At 48.1% G+C, this 23,470-nt stretch overlaps 1 protein-coding gene across 2 annotated transcripts in view; it reads right to left on the reverse strand.

Annotated features, from left to right (window-relative positions):
• Positions 1-23,470, reverse strand: part of vps13b (vacuolar protein sorting 13 homolog B) — a 244,524-nt gene that overhangs the window by 46,412 nt on the left and 174,642 nt on the right. For both annotated transcript variants that reach the window (XM_083678431.1, XM_083678430.1), the window contains exons 35-37: positions 14,622-15,351; positions 14,272-14,409; positions 7,316-7,699 (exon numbers count right to left, since the gene is read on the reverse strand). In XM_083678431.1, coding sequence (XP_083534557.1) covers positions 7,316-7,699; positions 14,272-14,409; positions 14,622-15,351 — 1,252 coding nt within the window. The remainder of the gene's footprint in view (positions 1-7,315; positions 7,700-14,271; positions 14,410-14,621; positions 15,352-23,470) is intronic.

Genomic DNA, 23,470 nt, shown 5'->3' on the forward strand with positions numbered 1-23,470 from the left:
TGTGTGTGAACATGCGCAAAAACAAACCCTACCCTGGAAGCATAACATTCAAGATGCAGATATTTCAAACACAGCTTTCTAAATACCATAGAGATTAGAGAGAGAGAGAGGGAGAGAGAGAGAGTTAGCAGTAGAGAGGGGAGATTCACTGTCCAACCTAATGAAAAGCAGAGCCCCAGTCATTCACAAAGTGAGCTGTGAGGGCCAGACAAACACTGGTAAACAAGGACAGTGCTAAGTCTCCGTCTCCCATCCGGCCTCTGACAGCAGAGTGGTGGACCTCGGCTACGATGGCCCGCTGAACTCATAAATCTCTATAAACCCCCTCCACCACTCGCTGACATGAAAGTGCTCCTCTGGTCAGCAGCACACTTGGACGCTCTTTCCTGTATGAGTAATATGTCCTGAGAACAAACTCTTTTAATGGGCCTTTAAACTGCGCCTGAGAACCAGAGAGCAGGAACCAAGGGAACTCATGCTCAGCTCCACCACTTGTTTTGGTCCTGCTGTTTACAATAACCAAGGGCTTTGCCTTGCTTTCATTTTGGACGTCGGCCTTGTTCTGACAGAACGAGGACAACAGACACAGCGGAGCTCCTCCCCACGGTTGGTAAACAGCCTCAGAGCGGAGCTGCACCCCAAGGTTGGCAAACAGCCTCAAAGCGGAGCTGCATCCCAAGGTTGGTAAACAATACATCACCGAGAAGGAACATCTTATTCAACACTGGAACCATGGAACACACACGCTCTTGGTCACACTTAGTTACATACAAGTTGCCTTTACAGTATACCTGCGTAGTAAATAGTAATGTAATTACTACATTGTGTTAATATTATGTTACATATTACATTGGTAATTGCATAGTAATAAAGTTTGTGTTATTACACAAGTTAAACACGTTGGAATTGGACTGTTTCCACTTATTCCACTTGGGTAATAATAAAACAAATTGCTCAACTACACCATATAATCATCAACTATATGTACAGCAACACAATGTTGGTAAAGAGGCAATTCAATGTAAAGTTTGAGCACCTCACAGGCGAGTTGACCTGACTTCCCCTCGACCTGGCAAGTTTTTACTTTTATCCATAAGACACACTCCAGAGCTTCCCATGCACAGCAAGCAGGCTTTTAAACAGTAGATACTGTTTTATTCTCCTGATGACTCCTCTAATTGCGCTGGGCAGGAGGAGTGGGGAACTCCCTCACAGGCCTCTCACTGTGGATATCAGAGGTCCATCCCAACAGGGTTCTGGCCTAACTGGCCCGCACTCGAGTTCTTCCATGATGCGTCATTTATTGCACAGCTGACCACAGCAGCGCACGCATCGTTGTGTAAAACGCAGCTGTAGCGATGACATATCTTAATAATATCGCTAATTGGGAGTGGTTTAAAGAGGGGGGAAAATCCTCACTCCTTCGCCAACCGTGATGACCAAATGCGTCTCCCCGGAGACGCTGCGACGGAGCGGTCCCAGTACGCCCTGGTGCACTTCTGATCCGACGCCACGGGCAGAGAGAAAGACAGAAATAGCCGTTCAAAAAGAGTACTGTCCACAGCGGGAGCGGAGCTCGTATTCTGGCATTCCAGCAAATTATCATGTGGTCTGGGGGGAGAATGCTGGAGTAACGGCAGCAAATTGCCCTCGGACTCAGCCCCATAGTTATGGTAAACCGTTGAGCGGGGACGCGTGAGTCGAACGGACAGCCGGCGATCATCCGATCCTCTACGGCCTGCACACGTAGAGGCTACAACGACCCCAACAAACAGACAGACGGAGAGAGAGAGAGAGAGAGGGGGGGGGGGGGGAACGCTTCCTGAATTTCATTTAATATTCCCAATCACTAAATAGTTTTGCCACATGGCTGAAATCAGATCCTCTGGCAAGAAGAGCCTCCTCTGTGGTCATCCTTAAGAGCGTGAATGTGCGTCTCTCTCTCCCCAGCGCCAGAGAACCAGGAGGCCTCAGCCTGCCTGTGTAGCATTAGAGCAGGGGACTTAGGGACGTGTAGCAGGCTGCGATCTCTGGACATGACAGCAATATCCTACTTTACTGCAGGCAGCCTGGCTGGAGGGGGGAAACATGGCCAGAACCTGGTTCTAAAACGCACACTTCAAACACACAGCTACAGTTATTACTGTAATGCATTACAAAGCGAACACAACTTCATTTCACTTTTATTGGTGGTGGAGCGGGGCGGGGGGGGGTTGTTTTACACATTTTATCCAATTTTATAGTCCAGGCGAGTTGTGGGCTATGTTGATGTTGTTGTTTCTTTGTGAGTCAGCAGGTCCACTTATAGGCCTTACATTCTAATCTAGATGAATGCTGCATAACGTCTCTAATTGGACATAATGTCATTTGTATTCCTGTATGGAACACGTTCTTTGCTGCACGTGTTGAAATCTAAGTAGAAGAAGCGTAGCTTGTGATCCCAGAGTGAACAAGAGAACCTGCCAGGGGATGGACACATGAGAACGGTCACCGTGGCCACCGTGAACCATGGGGGCGTCCCATATGGAAAAGCCATAGAGAGAGAGAGAGAGAGAGAGAGAGAGAGAGAGACACACACACACACGCACACGCGCACACGCACACACACATCCCCACTGTACCACTAAAGGGCAGCTGTTGTTTTGGGGGTATTCGAGGTGGCTCCGTCTTTCTCCAGTTAATGTGTTTTGAGTTTGGAAAACTCTCTCACTGGGAGGCACGGCTCCCAAGGAAATGAAATGGATCCTGGTGAACGGAGCCAACCTTTTGCCATAGAACCAAAGGCAGCAACTGTATGTGATCAACAGAGGGGGGGGCTTTGGGCTAATCCAGGGGGCAGACAGTATGGGTGCGTGGGCGACGGCGGCGCAGCAGGACGGTCAGCTCTGTGTGGCGGGACAGTGTGAACCATGGGGTGGGTGTCCGGTGTCTCGCCACCCTGAAGGCTGAGCTAACTGCTCTGCTATCTTGGACTGGAGACCGGGGCCGCAGCTCAGCTCACACCCCGCCTGATATACGACTGTCTGGGAGATACTGGTTCCTACTCTTGACAGGAGCAAATGGAAATCATTTTGATTTGAAATACATCTTTGGCTAATCACAGAATCCGGTTTGATTTAGGATGTCGGTTTCTCTCTGGCAGACGTTATCTGACCACCACGTACATAATTCATACTCCCGCCTTAACAAACTGCAATCAATTAAGGAGGGTCCTGATAGAATTACCAAACTCCCGAGAACAGCCCCCAAGTATGTTTTGTCCTGGGGCTAGCTAAATTTGATACAACGTTCTCCCTGACTAGGGACATTCACCAAAATGACTACAACACACAGAGAGGAATGTTCCATGTCAGACAGAAGCAATCACTCATGAGCGAAAGGACTAAACAGCTCTTTTGCAGAGTCATCATTCTAAAATATCCTCCAGTGAAACCATGGGTTTACTGTAGGTTCATAATCAAGTTGCTGCATCGTATAGTCTGATGTTTAGTACTGTATGTCCCTATTCTTCTTCAGTCATCTCGCCCCAAGGCTCTACAGCTGCAGTGTAGTATATGCAATATTCTGAGCCACATTGTCTGGCTCTGTGAAATTACCTCTTCAGTTAAACTGTTTCTCTTCATACTCACAATGCTATTGGTACAGTAATTTCACTCAAGCCATTCTTGCTATCAGCCCCTTCCTCCACAGTCTCCTGCTCGTTATTAAACATACTACTACAACATCAATCTCTGTCTCGGCTCAGAAACCATATGTATTAGCAACTTTCACCTTGTTTGAGGGTTTTTTTTCTTCAAACACAATTCTCTTATTAATACTGAATAAAATCTACAGTAAGTTGAGCTTGCCAAAACACAGCAGGGTATTTTTCCAAATATAAATCTTTTCAATTTCAGCTTTGCCCTGCTTTTCCTTGCTATTGAAACAAATTAATATGATGAATCGAGGAGAATGGCTTTCTTTAACCAGAATAAACAAACTGACATAATCATAATTCAAAACGCCAGGCTCTGCGAAACAAAATAACACATGAAAAAAGCCATAAATAATTAATAGTAGCATTTTCGCTTTGTTCCCCGGGCAGAAGTTTTCCTTTGCTAGTCTAGGGGAGTAAATCACTGTCAGAGTGGGGTCCTGTATGGGGCTGGGGCTGTGGGGTGGAGGAGGGGTCCTGTATGGGGCTGGGGCTGTGGGGTGGAGGAGGGGTCCTGTATGGGGCTGGGGCTGTGGGGTGGAGGAGGGGTCCTGTATGGGGCTGGGGCTGTGGGGTGGAGGAGGGGTCCTGTATGGGGCTGGGGCTGTGGGGTGGAGGAGGGGTCCTGTATGGGGCTGGGGCTGTGGGGTGGAGGAGGGGTCCTGTATGGGGCTGGGGCTGTGGGGTGGAGGAGGGGTCCTGTACAGGGCTTGAGGAGCTGGGGCTGGGGGAGCGGGGGGCTCCTTGGGCAGGTCCCTCTGACGGCTAGCTGAGAGATTAGGGAGGGTCTTGTTTCAGGGACCCAGGGACATCTGTTCTTTCCTCTTCTGGCTTTTTTTTTTTTTCTTCTTCTTTACTTCATTGAACTATAAATGCACCTCCACCTTGGGGACCGTTGGGAGGAATTTAGGTTCCACTGCTTTTCATTATCACAAGATCCAGTAACACACTTCACTGTCAACCTAATCCCCTTTTACTCCATCTTTTCACTGGCAGAGGTATGCCATGACTACGTATAAAACCCCCAGATGTTCCCTGGGCGGACGAGGTCTTCACCTCACCATGGGCTGGCTTTATGCTGCTTCTGACAGGGTGTCAGAGGAGACGCAACCAAGACCTGCCCCCCCTTCTCCCTGGGACCTCGAGCCTAGTCTCTCTCTCTCTCTCTCTCTCTCTCTCCATTCCCCCGCGTCCCCCTCTCCCTTGCCCCTGGTGGCATCCTCTGGGCTACAGTTGTTCATTAATCTATTTCTGCCATTGAGGGCCAACAGAGAAATGGTAGGTTTTCCTGTCTCCAATCACTCATGTACAGACTTTCCCTTGTGTATAATTCTCATTGAGTTATTGAGGCAACCTTAACTGTAAAATGCACGTATGGGAATCCCTACCTTTATAATCATAGAATTCCAAGGTATCTGTTTCTGAGACCTGAACCTGAGCTACTACAGTACAAACTAAACCAGTGGATGTATTCACACTGAAGATCTGTTTGTAATCTTAGACATTTATCTGATTTCAATGAAAAAAGAATCTGAAAACACCATATTTGTTAACTGCAGTAGAAGGTATATGTTTAGGAATTAAGATAAGGATCTATAAAAACATTTCAATCATCGATGAATTATAAAAACGTAATTTTAGCTGTAAGAGTTGTATAAAAATCTGAACACAGAGTTGAATCTGAACACAGAGTTCTCTTGCTCTTGTAACTTGGGCCTCAGGTGGGCAGACACCCTTTTCTACAAGCTGCCACACCCCATGATGTCATATCCATCTACTCGTCAATCAAAGAGGAGGCCAGACTGCGTACTCTGAGGTATTAAAGAATGCAATGAAAGTGAGCTCAGAGTATAAACTTTTCCTCCAATAATCTGGTCCACATGATGACAGCATTAGCTTTCTAGCACTTACAATAATTTCTTTAATCCCTCGCGCGAAAAAGGAAAAAGAAAAATGCGAGAAACCAAAGAACCCTCTGAACTGTTGCTTCATGCTGATGTCGGCCCTGACGACCGATGCGTCAGGGCCACAGAGCTTCTCACTCAGGCTAGGGGAGGAATGCTGCACTGGGGTTCAATAAACACTAAGACTCCTGAAATGAAACCCAATGGACGTTGTGTTTACAGTAAACAAAAGAGAGGACACATAGTGATAAATCTCTGTTCAACAGCGGCGATGTGAGAAGCCTATGGCTAAAAATAGTCATGTGAAACAAGGGGGATTAGCTTTCATACCGACACAATTGTCTCTCTGCGTTTGCAGTTTTTCCATTGTTTTGCAGGCAGAGTGTTTTCAACTGTGTTTATCAAAGTCAACACATCAAACGACGATGAAAGCTGAAAAGCTGGTGAAAATCAGCGCGGGCCGCAGCGTCAAGTATTGTCTCATTGTGGAGTTATGTAGATTCAAGTAAACAAGTGCAAATTGTTGAGGTTTTAATTAAATTAAATTAATTCATTTTATCTGAAGTAACCCTATATAATAACATCTGTAAAACAGATGCATGTATTTAAGAGCCCAGCTTCGGTCTGTCTCCGCCCTCCTACCCCCCATCCCACACCCCCCCCCTCATACCCCCCACCCCCTCTGCTCTTGTGGTGAAGAGAATGGAAGTGAATCTATGTTTCCAGATCTGAGGACAGCGTATTACCCATCTCATGCTGTTGCCATCAGGTTGACAATGCCAGCATTTATCCTGGATCAACCGGGGCATTGATAAAGAGTGAGCTTTGGTCCCGAAACCAAAAAAAAACATCTCACTGTACTGTTTAGAGACAGACCCGCTCTATGTGCAAATACAAAAACAATGCTGCGGTTGTTTTTGGCTGATGGCGGCTTCACATACATACACACTAAATAAATTATATTGGAAGTGAGCACTTTGGTTTTTCTCAACGTCTCTCAATATAGCATATGTAACCTTGACAAATCCGTTGGAGACGTAAAAACACCACATGTTAATCAATAAACAGTGAAACAACAGAGCTAAACTCAGAGAGAGAGAGAGAGAGAGAGAGAGAGAGAGAGAGAGACATTAGCCACTCCTGAACCACAGCAACATTTCTGTTAATTGACTTCTACTCTCTCTCTGGCCAACGTGTTGGAGGACATAGGATCTAGTTTGAACAAGAACAGGTCATTCTTTCACAGTTACATCGTGGTTACAGGCTAGAGCACATGACAGTGATGCAACGTGGGCTGTTTCCTGCGCTCTATCAGGCAGACTTTGTTGTGGCTTACCACTGAGACATTTCCCTCCCAGCAAAAGCCTGGAAGGTCAGATGACAGGGGTTTGGATTTCCTATTGGGGTTCAAAAAAACAAACTCTGGCTTTTCAGGTCATATTATGGGCTGGGGTGTCTTTCAGGTAATAGCGCGGTAGCTCTGCTTTCAAGCACTGCCTCTTTGAGTATTCCTCAAAGAACTGAGGTGGAGGAAACCTAGAGTTGCCCTAAGACAATGTCAACTGTGGATATTCCTCCTAGGTTCTAAGTTGAATGTGAATGCTGGGGCTTCAACCACACTGGGAACTCTGGCCTTGAAGCGCTTGAACAAATGGAGCTGAAGTTTTCTAATGTGAGAAACACTGAACAAAAATAAGAGAGGTCATATTGAACTCACCGTCCAGCTTGGGCCCGGTCTTCATGTTGAGGCTGCCGGTCATCGCCGACACGGACCAAGTCACGCTGGGACGGGCTGGGTGGGCCTCCGTCTCCATGACAACAACAATCTGGGCCGTGCGGAGGGACACCTTGTGGAAGGGAGCCAGGGTCTTCAGGGTGCTGTCCCTCCCCAGGGCAGAGGGGGCATGGTGGGCGCTGTCTGAGCGAGGGGGGGTCCTGGATGCGGAGGCCCTGCTGGGGGAGGATTGAGGAGTGGCAGAGGGTCTGCTGGGGTCCCAGAGGAACTCGGGGAGGACCTTCCTCAGGTAGGCCTTGGCCTGCTCCAGCTTAGCCAGCGTCGGGTTGACTTTCAGGGGCCGGGATAGCTCTATGTTCAGCTCCGCTGTAAACCACAAGAAAAAGGGGAAGAGAGAGAGAGAGAGAGAGAGATAGGGTTTCACTATAGGGTGTTCACTATGTTCACGAAGGTGTTGACAGAGGAGCTTTATTAATTAAGTAAAAGTTACCTTCTAGGTCCTTTACAGATGTTGTTGAATGTAAGCTTTACTACTTTACTGAATGAACATCCACTGTGTGACAATTAATCATTGTTTATGGGGGTAAAAAAAAAAAAAGGTTGCATAAGGGGAGCTGTCAGTTTGAATGAGGAGAGGGAGTTCCTGGCCAAAGGGTCACTCTACACTCACTGGGTTTCCTGGACCAGGCTGGGTCCCTCCCTCTTTTGGGAAAAACTCACCGTTACTAACATTTATGAAGTGGAGACTGAAGTACAATACGGCAGGAAAGAGACTGGAATGTCTTTGGACAAGTGATAAAAACATGACTTTACGGCTCTTGTACAATGTTTCCTCACTGTGTGCTGATATACTGCACAAACATACTGCACTCTCTCTCCTCCCGTCTGGGTGCTCTGTGGAAGCGCTGCATGCAATATGTGCACTCTGTCTGTGTGTGTGTGTGTGTGTGTGTGTGTGTGTATGTGTGAGAGAGAGATTGTGTGTGTGTGTGTGTGTGTATATAATAATAGAGACATACAGTATTCTATAATAATGACCTTACTGAAGATAGAGAATACTAATCTGATACTGAGCAAGCTGATCATGATCTTGTTTAACCCTTGAGACACTAAACCACATCTAAGACGGGCTTTGAACTCATCGCCATCTAATCACTAAGCTTCGCATGCAAAGACCTGCTAAAACACAGCTGGTTCGCTGTCACCACCGCAGTGTCTTGAGACGCAGAGTACAGTCCGTTTAACCCAAAAAAAAAACTGGCTGATTTTAGCATGCTAACGTGACACTGCGGAATTGAGCCCTTATTCCCCGCCAGCTATAAATCCTACATCTTCTCTCTGTTCAGTTCGGCCTTCAAACACTTGACTGGAATTTACACAGACAGATGAATTAACTCACTCGGTTTTACACCGCTTCCATTATCCCATTTTTCCACTTTGTCATGATGGGCCGGGAATCTGACCTCCTCCCCCTTCCTAACCCTGCCTTACCTCAACCCCCCCCCCCCTCCCCCCCCAACAACTGCAGCTGGTTTCATGTCCTCATCAAGGCATCCATGTTTACTGGATTTAGGGCTTTAGCAGTCTCCTCCACAGGTAAAAGCACAGGCAGACATGTGGCGGAACGCAGCCAACAGAAGCACATGCCTCCTGCCCACTGCTGTCTCATTTAACCCAGTGGAAGTGAGGCCAGAGGGGGGACGGGGGGGAGACGGGGGGATGGGGGGGGGTTGGCTGAATGGAGGAGGATGAGAAATCTGCTGTGCAATGTAGCTTATCATTTCCAGTTCAGTTATCACCAGGAAACTTTCCAACAGTGAAATAAATATCTCATGTGCTGCTCATCGAGCCCTTTTTTTCCTCCTCTAACCATGTAAAGCTGTTTCGGATCACCTTGGAGCAGGCCTGGCCTATCCCGGCCCTGCCTGGCCTATCCCGGCCCTGCCTGGCCTATCCCGGCCCTGCCTGGCCCCGTACGGTGGGAGAGCTGCTTCTGATTAGGGGGGGCGCCCGGCTCCACGGGAGGCACGGCACTTCTGCAGGGGATTTTATGACCGTTTTAATCTGTCAGCTGTCCACCTGTGCTGTTTAAGTGGCTTGAGGGATGCTACTCATACGACTGGCTGAACCCAGGTGAACGGTACACTGGGCACCTCCCCACCTTTTATAGGAGAGCATATGCACTGCAGAGGAATCTGGATTTCATATCGTTTATTAAAAAAAAATAAAAAAAATAAAAAAAAGGATTTCTGGGTGTATTCTGTTTGTTCTCAATGGCCTAGAGCCCATGACTTTCACTGATGCAATTAGTGATACAATAACTGCTGAAATTGAAATCTCATTCGGTGACTTATACTGCGCATAATACATAAATAATAGCACTGCATTCATCATAAGACGGCATTTCGACTCTGACAGTCCTGAGGTTACAATAGAGACATTTCCTCACACTTGTCTTCTATGAATCATACTACGGTCCTCGAGGACAGCTTTCTCACTTCGCCCTGCCTATCGACACCAGTGTGGAGTGGAGTGAGCTGGATCCGTTCGTATGAACTCTGCAGGACCTCTCCCTCACGGCCTCCAGAGAGAGAGAGAGAGAGAGAGAGAGAGAGAGAGAGAGGGAGAGTGTAGGGGCCACAGCAGCCGTCCAGTCCCCAGATCGCCCTCCTGTTCCCCAGCCACATCTTGCATAGCTTCCCCTCTGCTTCATCCAACGTTCGATGGAGCAGATCGTCTTTTATGATGATGGAACGGTGTCAAAAGATGAATCTTTTGCAGAACTCTAATAAAACAAATGCTCGGCATTATACGGTCACATGTACATCCGTGTCGTTATTCTCAGTTCGGTTCTTAAATAACTGGGGAGTGTTAGCGACGGCCTCCGCGGAGCTGCATGTGTTTTCAGTCTTCAGGTTGAGGAGGTGAGAGGGAGATGAAACCAAACCTCACAACAAAACACATCATCACTATTTACAAGCAAAGATGGACTTATAAGTCCTATAGGCAAAGCTGCAAATCCTTTTTTGATGGCTCTTAAATCCCCCAAAATACTGAAACGAATATGATACCATGATAAAGACCTCTCCCTCCGCACATACCGGGGTACCACCTCTTTAACACTTTACATCCATCTCCTACAGATTACCTAGAAAGTACTACCGGCTCTTAACTGGACTTACGACCACATTTAAGTTGTTACCTTCAAAGGTAACCTATTGAAGCTCACGGTGTGCCGAGATGAGGAAAAAAATAATAATAATTCAACGCGGCAAATATCGATTAATGAGAGAAAGATGGTGACACTTTCGTCACTGCTGTGGGATATCAAAAGAGGGCCTTGTTCTGGGGGGGGGGGGTGACGTTTGTGCACGAGTGTTTTTATTAGGAACACCTTCGCTTCAATCAAAGACCTATACGCTCCTCCTAACGGAGGACTGTCAAAGGCATGCCAGGAGACAGAAACAACCCCCAGAGGTGGAATGGCTTTCACATACCTTTAAAGTAGGGGCTAATCTAAACAGGCTGACTGGGCCCTTCTCAGGTGTCAGCCTCCATTAGCTCTGGCTAAACTGGGGAGATCAAGGTCTGACACGGCACACACACACACTCGCGCTGCCGCTACGGCAGAGGAGGGAGATCAAACACGCCTGTTGCCCCGGTAACCGTGCCTCTCTTTGGCGGGGTCACGCGTGAAGAACCCTGCTCTGAACCTGAGGGGAAGCACAGTTTCGGTCTCCCGTCTCTCTGCAGCGGTGTTTTCGTTCCCTCCTGGCTTTGATATCTCGGAGCCACTCTCACGCTTGACTCTTTGACAGCAGACTGGCTGGTGTGGAGGCAGGTGGCAGTCTGTCCAATCAGGGAGTTGGCCAGTGTGGTAAGTAGGTGCCATGAGAAGGGGAGGGGTGGTGGTGTGTGTGTGTGTGTGTGTGTGTGTGTGTGAGGGGTGGGGGAGTTTGCTTGTCCTCCTCCTGGCTTCACACAAGGGAAGGCTGGCGTCAGGTAAGGGGCAGAGACGTGTCATATGACTTAAATTAGAGCAGTTACAGATGATTCTGAGGGGGCAAAGGCTTGTATACAGTACTGACAGCATTCCTCCGCTCCGATAGCTTGACATGATCCAGGAACCCTCCAGTGTAATGGTTCCAATTTGTTCTAGCTAATCTATCACCTGCTGGGTACAGCTGAGGGAGAACACTTTTTCCCCCTCCAAGTGGTAGCTGTTATTTCTCCAGGGTTTCTTATTGACCCTTTCATAAAAAGAAAATGACTCAGAAAGATGTAAGAGAAGGAGCAGTGTGTGTGTGTGTGTGTGTGGTGTGTGTGTGTGTGTGTGTGTGTGTGTGTGTGTGTGTGTGTGTGTATGGCAGACAGGGGGCAGACAGTCTGGAGAGGGGAGAGAAGTGAAGGAAAGAAGAGGAGAGGATGAGATGTGGGGAGGAAGAAACCCAGACTCCATCCGGCGGTCAATCCTTGAACCCTCAGCTGCCAGCGGCCTGCCATCCGTGTGTCTGATGAGCGGGTCACGGCACGGCGAGGGTCAAGCACCGAAACCTCGAGACAGTTTACAGTGCACATGTTACAAGTGTTCCCACCCCGCATCCTTGGAAGGGGAAGCTTTTTTGATTGGTCTCGCCCTGCGTTCCGAGTAAATGCTGCCCCGAAATTGCAAGCACATTGCTGTAAACACGTCGTACCCTCTGTGGCCTCACGGCGGTCTGTTCTCCGTTTGCGCCTCGTTGAAAGACATCGAAAGTGAAACGCCATCAAATCAAAACCAAGGGGGGGGTGGGGTGGGTGGGGGCTTCAGGCCGCGGTACAGTACACTACCTGGGATACAGTATATTGACTGTTCTCTTCCGCGGACACAGATTGATGCTGAGATGACTCATCTGTAGGAGCCACAGGGATGTTTCCCTCAGGGTGGGAGAGATAAATAAACCCCAAACCTCTCCATCCTCTCTCTCTCCCTCCTTCCCTCCATCCATCCACAGGAAGAGCCGTGCTCTCCACCAGAGCCCGTGAAACCAAACAGCACAGCTAATTGAGAATGTGTTCCTCCTCCAGTGTCTTCAGCGTCCAGGGAGTGTGTGTGGGGGGGGGGAGCGACAGACCAGTAGCATGTGTGGTCAGTTCTGGATGTTTCCAGCTCACAGGGAGGACACTATTCGACCCAGGCACAAACTCACACTGGGCCTGGATCCTGTTTAAACCATGTGTGTGTGTGGGTGTGTGTGTGTGTGTGAGAGAGAGAGAGAGAGCATGTCTGTGTGTGTGTGTGTGTGTGTGTGTATGTGTGAGAGAGCACGTCTGTGTGTGTGTGTGTGTGTGTGTGTGTGTGTGTGTGTGTGTGTGTGCGCGTATGTGTGAGAAAGAGAGCACGTTTGTGTGTGTGTGTGAGTGTGTGTGAGCATGTGTCTATGTGTGAGCAGACAAGGCTGCTCATTCAGTGGTTCAAGGTAAACACCTGTGTGTCATCAACGTCCTGGCATAGCAACTAACTCAATGACCTACAGTACAGTTATTCACTGGTAGACAAAGACATAGATCAGGTAAGCCTGCATGAGGGTTAGGGGATAGGAGAGCTACTGTACCGTACCGTGACTACATACTATACAGTAAATTCACTGCATCTCAAGAGAGCATAGATAAAGCAGATCATGTGTAGATTATACATGCACATGTGCGTGTACTGGTGTGTCTACTGTACTGTGCATAGGACTACAGGGAGGGGGGGGGGGGGTTAGAGACCCTCAGGGCCGGATGCGTCCAGTCCCCAGCAGGCTACAGAGCAGAGCAGCAGGCCCGGGGGTCAGACAGAGAGCTGTATTGTGTGGGCCCCCGGCCCGGCCCAGATGGACCGGGCTGGGGCTTCCGCTCCTATCTCCCGCTGACAGGAGGAAGTGATGCGAGTGGGCGCTGTTTTTTTTTTTAAATTATTTTTTTACACTCGGTCCCGCGGTGCTCGTCAACACCCACTGTTCACTCGGGGCCCAGAGGACGGACAGACAGACGGACCCTGTAACCCAGCATCTGCACCATCTGGCCTGAGCAGTGGAGAGGGGGGGGGACAGCAATCTGCACCCACACACTCTCACTGCCTGAGTTACATACTACAGTAAGATGATCCACACACACACACACACTCTCTGAATCACACTAACGAACAAACTACAGTAAGATGATCCCCACACACACACACACACACACACACACACACACACTCCCTGAGTCACACTAACGAACAAACTACAGTAAGATGATCCAACTCACTCACACACAGACAGAGACACTGACAGAGACACAGACAGACAGACAGACAGACACACACATGTACACAAGGTACACACATAGTAAGACTATACCAAACACAATCCCCTCTGTCTGATATAAAGTCACATGCATACTAAGACTACCCAATACACTCCCACTCTCTGGAACACAGCCAAGAGTATACTGGGATGATCAAACGCACTCCCACTCTGTAGAACCCAGTCACATGTACACTTAGGCAATCAAACACACTCCCTCTGAAAGTCAAACACATGCATAACTGTGGCTACTTAGACTACCGGTATTCTAAAAATACTGATCTGTATCATGCACCAATCCACAGGAGCCTGATCTCTCTCTCACACACAGTGAGTGATCTACAGCAGAGTCGTCCCACGGCCTCAGTCAGAGCTCATCTGGACAGAGAGCAGAGAATGAGCTCTTTGTGTTGCTCCTCTGTAGGTGTGTGTGTGTGTGTGTGTGTGTGTGTCGAGGCCTCTCCGGTCCCTGCTGAGACTCGGTGTACTTGAAACCTCAACTCATGTACATGGGGGGCTGATCGCTGGGGCCCTGATGTACACCAGTGGACATTTCCTCTGACATGAGTGGAGGACTGAAGTATTTAGAATGTGTGTGTGAGTGTGTGAGTGAGCGGAGGGCCCCACCTGGTCCGTTGAGGAAGTCTTTGATCTGCAGGCAGAGCAGAGGAGGGGGAATGCCTGTCTTACTGTCTGACTCTCCTGCTACCGTCTGCAACCAGAACACGTTGTAGTCCAGAGCCTCCGGGAGAGTCTTCCCTGGGTCTGAGGAGAGAGGGAGTGGGGTGGTTGGTTGGGTGAGTGGGTGGGTGGGGGGGGGGGGGGGTTGAGAGAGGAGAGGGAGAGGGGGAGGGAGAGAGAGATAGAGAGAAGGGGGTAGAGCGAGAGAGGGTAGAAAAACAATAGCTAGAGAGTGAGATGTGAACAAATATCATACAAATAAAAAAAAAGATACACCAATACAAACTTCCTCTCACCCAGACACTTGTAGTCGGAGGCGACGCCCCTGAGGGCCACGTCGAACACGGACAGCTCCATCCTCTGCTTGCGATGGTGGCAGCTGAGCAGGGTGGAGGGCTGTACCACCTGGAGGTAGAGCAGGGGCTCGAGGAGCAGGTCCCCCGCGCCCCTACGGCCCGGCTGCCGTACGATGGTCACCCCCAGGGCCTGGCGGGCCGAGGAGCGGCTGGGAGCGGACAGGCTGTCCAGGGAGAGCAGGCTCCCTCGCACCCCTGTGTGGGGGGAGGTGTTACTGTTGAGCAGGTCCTCAGCCGTCAGGCCGGAGAGAGGGCCTAACGGAGCTGGTTCTGGGGCCGGGGAGGAGGCGGGGGCAGGGCTGGGGTCAGGCTGGCTCTCAGGCATGTTGAGGGCGCTCTTCCCCACCCTGTCACTCTCCTTCTTCTCGGGGGAGGCGGGGGTGTCCGAGGGGGCCTTGGGGGTGCTGGAGCAGGCGTAGGTCATGAGGGAGAGGCGGCTGGCGGTGAGGAAGATGTCGAAGGGGATGAAGCTGAGGTTCTTGATGATGGTGGACTTGCGGGAGGGCCTGGCGATGCGGTGGTGGCTGGCTCCGCTCTGCTGCTCGATCTGGACGATGCGGATGCGGGCGCTGTCGCTGCCGAAGCCACTGTCCTGGGCACCGCTGTGACGGGAAGAGGAGTCTACGCCGCTGGTGTCTACACCACTCTTATGCTGGTCCTGACGCCGCACCTGGGGAACACACACACACACACACACACACACATTGACACACACAGTGCAGCACACACATCGCTGAGGAAACACCTCAAAACATGTGTAGAGGTCTGATAAAGGGCTGAACATGGGAATTCAATAGCAATGAAAACGGATTAATACATTATCTCAAAACAAATCAATATGTTTTATGCTTGGTTAGCAGTAGTGTGGGATCATAGGGGGCAATAAAAGAACAGAGAGGCTCTTTGGTGACTTTGTTTCTTGTTTAGTTCTCTTTTTACAAGTGCTCCAACCAAATATCTGGGCTGATTGAAACCATGAACAAATTGACCGAAGCATCAGTATATTGTCTGGCCGCAGTTAGAGACATTAAAGCTATCCTCCGAGGCTTTTTCTGCGGTCCTAAAATCATTTTGCACTTCTTACGATATTGGAATGCGCGTTTAAAAGCTTTGCCCAGGCAATTCGGATTGTTTCGTGCAGTGGCTGTGGCATTTTACATAAAGTGTTTGGGTTCTGCACCATTCCAAGGTTCCGGATACTGGAATTCCAGCCATTGTGGCGATGGCAACACTGACAGATGATATAAATCAATGTGAACATGTCCTGCGTTTTCATCTGAAATCAAAGCAGGCAGCGCCTCCTCTGCTACCATGCCATGCCATCCTCCCCTCAGCCCCTGAAAGACCACTCTTTGTTCGCGTTCCCATGGGGAGGTGGAGAGAACAACACACAAAGTTAAACGCTACCTAGAACATGATCTATCATGGAAAACACTTACGAAAAACAGAGGCACTCGTCACTCCAATGTAAGCACACATAAATACAAAAGGAGAGGAAGACAAAGAGCTTTCAGCTGTGCTCAATTGCATCAAAGTGTGGCGAAAACTGACAAACGCGACACAAGTTGAAGTACTATTTTTTGAAACCATCCGTAGGACGATGTGGTGAAGGGTCTTTTCAGGTGTGACATGACAGTGTTCGAATAATCGCTATTTAATCGGCAACATCCAACACAATTACTGTGTCAGAGCAGCGAACCCCGACGCTTTCTCACACAAATGCATTTGTTGTTAATGGTAGAACGTCTGCTTTAATTAGCTACTGGTATGCATTAACATGATTATGATTAATCCATAAAAGTGAGCTGTAGAGAGACGCTGTATGCCCAACTGTGTGTCGTCGTCGTCCCACCCCTCCCATCTCCCATACCTCACCCAACCCCACCCCACCCAACCCGCCCCACCCCCCCGCACACCCCCCCTCTCCCCCTCCCCCCACCCCTGTCTTCCCCGACCTGCACATGGTTCCTATTACAGCTCTTCAGCATGTACTCTCAGCTGCTTCTCCCACATTCAGCTTTCCCCTTCCTGAGAATTAAATGTATATTATTGCAGTGGCGGAGATACTGTTTCAGACCTCCAGGCATATATTAAACCCACTGGCAGCACATTAAACAGAATGCTTGACTTATTAGATATTTCCTATTCTAAACAGTGTCATCAAAGGCTAAAAACAAGATCCATATAAAAAGCAACGCAGGGCTTCCATACACACGGCGTGCCAGAATCCCTCTCCTCTCCAACTAATGAGGAAAGGATGTGCTTCGCTTCTCTCCTAGAAATGTACGATTTTTCAAGCATTGGGATGGAGAAATAGAAGACTATGGGCTACAGTACATGTGTGTTGTGTTAGGGTAAACTTGTATTTGGTAAGGAGGTATTTGAAAAAGGTATCCGGCGAACGCAAACATCCCTAAAACCCAGCTCCTCGTCGGAGGGGAGAAATACATGGTGCAGCTGCTGGGAAAAACCAGAGAACAGGGGAAACCACCAGATACTCTACTCTCTTACCAGGCTTAAGCACTGCCCATGCATTTACAATTACAGCAAATACCCACTCTTCTCTGTACCAATACAACTAAGACAGATTAGCTAAACGCTAATTCTTAAACTTAATTTAGATTCACAAATAAGGACATGAAATGAATGGGAAGAACAATAGAGAGTATAAGGAAAATGAAAAATGACACACTACACACACTAAAACACACACACACACTAAAACACACACACACACACACACTAAAACACACACACACACAGTGCTGGCTGCGTCCCTCTGTCTGCAGGCCAGCGTTTCTATCCCCTGTGAACTGAGTCAGGAAGTGAAGTGACCAGGTATATGTGCTCTCAAGCATCCGGCAATTTCTCCATTGACAGAGGGTCATAAATCCACAATGCAAACATGTACAGCTCACTCCAGTTTAAATCCCATTTTCCAGTCATTACTTTCTATTATATAATGGTGGCACTGAAGCGTTGTTTCCAGATCCCTGCGCAATCACTCTCCGACACTGATCAAAACCCCCATGGCCAATCATGAGGTCATCCTCTCTACAACAACACCTCAACTGTGGAAAAGTCATCAGAAGTGTACAACCCACACATCTCAAACTGCCAATCACAGTGGGTGCATCTGCGTGACATTTGACCGACACGTAACCAAGCTAAGGGCTATAGCACAGTATAGGGACCAACTGTCATTCCAGTCTGATGTCACCCGTTTCCACAGGTGTTTGGATGACTGGTCAAATATGACTTTTCCAACTGGGTCACACTTTTGCCTCTATACCTGTGTAATAACTGCTCCTTATTCATCTTGTGTATTAACACAAAACCGCTCAATGGAGTTTTGGGATTTAAAACGTATGTAGCAGGCCTAACGTGGACAGTCACTGACACTAATGTCTTTAGTTGCTTCAAGGAGTAGCTAATGTCAGACATGGGCACATTAAGTAGAAGATGGGAGGATCAGACCTTAACCCATAATGCATCGACGTCTTCTGTTCCTCTGCCATTAGCCTTACTTCACTTCTGAGGAACATGGATACTGCTGAGCAATAGGTCACTCCAGTGACATCATTAGCGCGAACATCACTGATGAGTGAGAGGTCAGTTTAGTGACATCATTAGTAAAGAGACATCGTTGCTAATGGAGGTGTCAGGGCGGTGGTATAATTAGAATTTGGACAGCACTTTATTGTTTTTTTAATTTGGACAGCACCGTCGAGTGAGAGGTCAGTTCTGTGACATCATTAGTGGGGGTCAGCACAACTGAGTGTGAGGTCAGTTTAGTCACATCATCAGGAGGGAAGATCATTGAAGAGGGAAAGTTTTTCCAGCTTTACGACGACAATATGGCAAAAGTGGCTATTGGACTACAGGCTCCCCGAACAAAGCTCCTGCGCTGTACTTTGACTTCCACGGTTTACAGCCTGAGCACATGCTGTGCTACTCTATTTTTTAAAAGACCATAAAGTGGATGTCAGGGCACATTTATTTTCTGCTTATTGAGGACCTCAATGCAATACCTGATTTTGAAGAAAATAATAACACTTAATGTAATGACTAAATGTCATAAAGACCACAATTTATTCTCTAATTTTCTGGGGGGAAAAATGTATAATACGAAGTCACTGCTCTTTGTAAGCACAACAGCAACCTCAGCATCAAATGGTTTGTTTAATATGTTGAACTTTACTTCAATAACAAAGGCAACCTGCTATGCACTTCAGCTGAACCACAACAAAGACACTGTGAGGGGTTGTGACCCCGGCTGCTCGCAAATGGAGGCACAGCAGTTCAGAGTGACTGTCAACTGCACTTTATACACAACATGGAGCAGAGCAGAGCAGAGCACAGGACAGAGAGAGAGAGAGAGAGAGAGAGAGAGAGAGAGAGAGAGAGAGAGAGAGAGAGAAGAGACAGGCAGCTGGTTTAGTGTAGAACTGGGTGTCCTGCCCTTTAGAGAACATGACCATCTCTGACAGTTTGCTCTTTTCTCTGTCTCTCTCTCTCTCTTTCCCTCCTCTTGGGCAGGATGGGAGCAATAACAATATCCTAATATTTTCCTGACTTGTCAGAGGCTCTTTTGTTTCACTGATGCCACATTTGGACAGGGGATACCAAACATCCGGTGACAGTAATAATTCTAACATGTTGACATTCTTGAGGCCCTTGGTCAGGCATCCCGGGTCCCAGCTTCCCAACCGACGGGAGGAGGATGTAATTACTGGATGAGAACACGTCAGATGCTCAGGGCCTGAAAATTGCTGTCATGTTGTCAGGACGGAACAGAACAGAGCAGAGCAGAGCAGAGCAGAGGGAGAGGTTGGTCCATGTAGCGTGGCGTAGCGTAGCATACTGCACCCTTGTTTTTCATCTGCTCTGTGGTTTGAAGAAGTCATGGCTTGGAAACAAAGACCAAATGATAAAACCTGTTGCAGCGAAAAAAACGAAAAAAAAAAAACGCTGAGAAATTAAGAGAGTGAGTCAATATCCTCCCTGTGGGGAGCTGTGCTGCTCAACAGAAAGTTGGCTTCCAGAGACGGGGGGGGGGGGGGGGGGCTTTTTTTGTACTTATTGGACTTCAAAACATTCTCCCCCTACAGTACAGTACATATGCATTTGGCCTGCATGCGGCATTGGTTTGCTTACAAATAGTTTACCACAAAAACAGCGGAGAAAAAAAAGTCTGCTCAATGTTAAAGGGCTGATTCCAAGGCCGTGACATTCTGCAGACTACAGTGTGGTGCTCAACACATTGAGTAAGATCATGAGCCTACACAGCATGACTCCATTCAGGCCCTTGGAGCTGTGAGCCGACCATGCCCCAAGTCTTAATCTGCAGCAATCTACCATGATTTAAAATGCTTGACACCACCCTTGGAGCTTAAAGTAATTTATTGCTTCAATTATCTACAGATCAACCAACAAAAACCAAAAGGTTAGATATGGGTGAATGTAAGGACACATAGCATTGTTAGTGCGTATTTGTAAGAGCATTTTCCATGTTTGAATAACAAGAAGTGCAACAGGGTCTTGTAAAAAGATGTCGGGAGACAATTACTAGATTAACGTCATAAGCGCTAGTGAAAACAAATAGGGGGATTGAGATCCCATCAGCATGATGTAAGTATTCAGAAATTATATACAAATCTTCTCTGTTCGTCCCATCTAATCATATGGCTTGGATATGCTGCTGGAAGGACTTTAATACTGTATATGCAACCTGCTCAATCACACTGGAGCCGATAAACAAGACATCAAACTGAACAAATAAATAATAAAATCAAATGTAGTAAAAACATAACGACCTCAAGTCAGATACAGGATCACAATACGACATCCAGATGGAGGAGTACGGAATGGATGATGGCCCTTTTAAAAAAAAAAAAACGAAAAAAACTTTTATATACACAACTCCCTGCCACTGTCCTAATGAAAGCATATTCCCCTGTGACTTTGACATAGTTTGAAGACAATGAAACGATCTCATCCATAGCGTTGACTGCTGCCTTGGAGGCCCAGATGTGGCCTCGGAGGTGTGAGGGAGGGAGAGAGAAGGCCGCCCCCCTTGGCGGTGGGCTTAATTGCAGAGATCCAGGCAGAGGCAACAGAATCAGGCCCTTTTTTTCCCAGGGAGAGAACAACTGGCTCTCATTAGCCATCGCGATTTATATTTAGGTTTCGAATTTGTGTGGGGGTAATTTTCTAATCTAATATTCAGGGCCCAGTGTTTATGCATGCCGAGGGTCCCAGAGTGAGGTGGGCTCTAGCGGTGATGTTGGCGGTCATGGTGTGTGTGTGAATAAATGTGTGTGTTAGTGTGTGTATGTACATGTGTGTGTGTATGTGAGAGTCTGTGTGTGTGTGTATGCCAGAGTGTGTGTGTATATGTATGTATATGTGTGTGTGTGTGTGTGTGTGTGTGTGTGTGTGTGTGTGTGTGTGTGTGTGTGTGTGTGTGTGCCTTCATGCATGCGTGTGTGTGCCCATGAGTTGAGATGGTCCTGTGTGAGTAACAGCCCTGCTTCAGAAGCGTATCCATGTTTGAGGCTGTGCAGCGAAACAGAGCAGACGGCGGTGGATCAGGCTCTCAGTTCACATGGCAGAGCTGGAGCAGGACCATAGCACAGAGGGGTAATCACTGGGCTTGGGTTACAGCTACAGCCCTCTACACAGCTTTCAACTTAACGTCATTAGCAGCATTATGTTTTCAACAAACAAACAACAAAAGGAACTTCAAACTGCATTGTCTTCAGCGGGGCTCAAAAAAGCAGACGTCTGTGACTTCAAAAAGATGCCTTCCATTAGGTCATGAGTGCTCGCGCTGTTGGCCACTTGCGGTTCTGCTATAGTTACGAGGTTTGGGGGAAACAGCAACGCAACAAAAACAAGGTTGACCCCGGGGTGAATGTGATTGCGGGGATGGGCCCCAGGTGGCTCCGGAGAACTCTGGGAGATGTGGTGCTGTTGTGATCCTACAGACCCCGCGGGAACTACGGGCCTGCGAAGAACGCTGCTGGCAAACCCTTTATTTAGAGGAAAGAAATTAGAAGAAAAGGGATTGAAATAATCTTCCTTTAATTTATTTCTGGACGGAGTCCCGGCGCTGATGAAAATGGAAGCTCTGAAGTGTTGTTGGGCCGATGAAGGAGAGTGATGCAAGGCCCCTATCCCCTACTGAGGGAACCTGGGCTATGTCACTAGCACGGCCTAGGCAGTGAGGATGCTCAGGGTAAGGCTGTGGTCTGGAGCAACAGGGGGATACTTACATACTTCATCGATGAATACATGCATCTCTAACAGGGCCTAAACATCATAAGGATTCGAGGAAAAACATGCACTTAGTTTAGGCCACACACGCCTTTATCGGGCAGAGAGATCAATCATCCGAGCGACATTTTACAGATGCACATATAGCATTTAAAGTCTAATTAGACAGGGATAGATTCCCCCTAAAGTCATGTGACAAAAAAGCGGGAGACAGTATTCGCCGAGAGGCGACCTCAATGACAGCCATCAAGAGCAGAAGGCAGTTAACTCCCCAATCATCCTGTCTTGAGTGATGGATTTAAACAGGGACACTTTGAAAGTGACAGAATGGGAAGCGACAGAAGACACACACACACACACACACTTCACTACATCATCCAGAGGGAGGAAAGAGAACCCAATACTTTGCTTCACCTGTTATTATAAGTGGAATCTTGCTTATACAGGTGTAAAGATTTTTTTTTTTCCTGTTTGAGAAAGAATTCAGGCCTAATATTGGACAGTCTGTGGTCTGTCCTGGTTTGGCTGCCGTTGCCCTGCTTTTACGGCTCCCCTGGGGTACGTGACCCTATTTCCCCTGCAGGCTGAGAGAGAGGGGGCACCGCCGTCTCCTCACCTGAGATGAAACCTGATCTCCGGGTCACTGGGAGGCCCGCTGCCTCTCCTCAAAGGCTGCATTTGTTTCCCTTTAATAGAATTCCAACTTTTCTGATTTTATCTGGGAGTTTCACGCCAATTTTGACAAACCGATACGAGAGAGCAATTCAGCTGCTACTGATCTCAAATATATTGAGTTTCCAAGGTGAATTTAAGAATGTGCCACGGTTGTGCTTTGAGAGTGGGGTTCGGGGCGAACCATTTGGCACTGGGATTGGGCAAGGTGAGTTGTTTTGACTGGCTGTCAATTAGGAGTTGATTCACATATGAGGGGTCACCGAGCTCCTCGCTAAAAGATACGGTTTCATAACAAAGAGGAGAGCAAGATGAACACTCGCTATGAAAATATGTATGTTTAAGATAAGCTGAGGCAATGCGCTTACTTAACAGATGTTAAGCAGCCAAATGGAAAAAGGAGACAGACGCGCAGGGAGCCATATTTATTATTGCTCACTACAGCAATGGGGCGAAAGAAAATAAAGGCAACCCCGAATGGGGAGACGTCTTTGTTTTTCGGGGGCCCTGAAAACGATATGGCTCTCAGAGAGGGTTAACAGGCAGGAGTGATTCAGGCCTGACCTCCGAAGCTCCGAGCTCCCACATTTACAGACAACAGTTAGGATAGCTCCGTGTCTGAAAGCAAACAGGGGAGACGAGAGCCGTCTCCTCCCCGGCTCCCAGCCAGCAGCCTCCACACGGCATCTTCTCCCACACCTCGCTGGGCTGGACGTCCATTCGGTCAGACTCTTACACGGGACGCTGCTCCAAGTATCACAGCTCCACCAGAAGTAGAACATTATGAAACACTCACAATAAGAGATGTGGTTCCCAGAGAGTAAGATCCAGAGACAATT

The sequence above is a fragment of the Argentina silus genome, assembly GCF_951799395.1.
Source record: "Argentina silus genome assembly, chromosome: 10".
NCBI classification, from domain to species: Eukaryota; Metazoa; Chordata; class Actinopteri; order Argentiniformes; family Argentinidae; genus Argentina; species Argentina silus.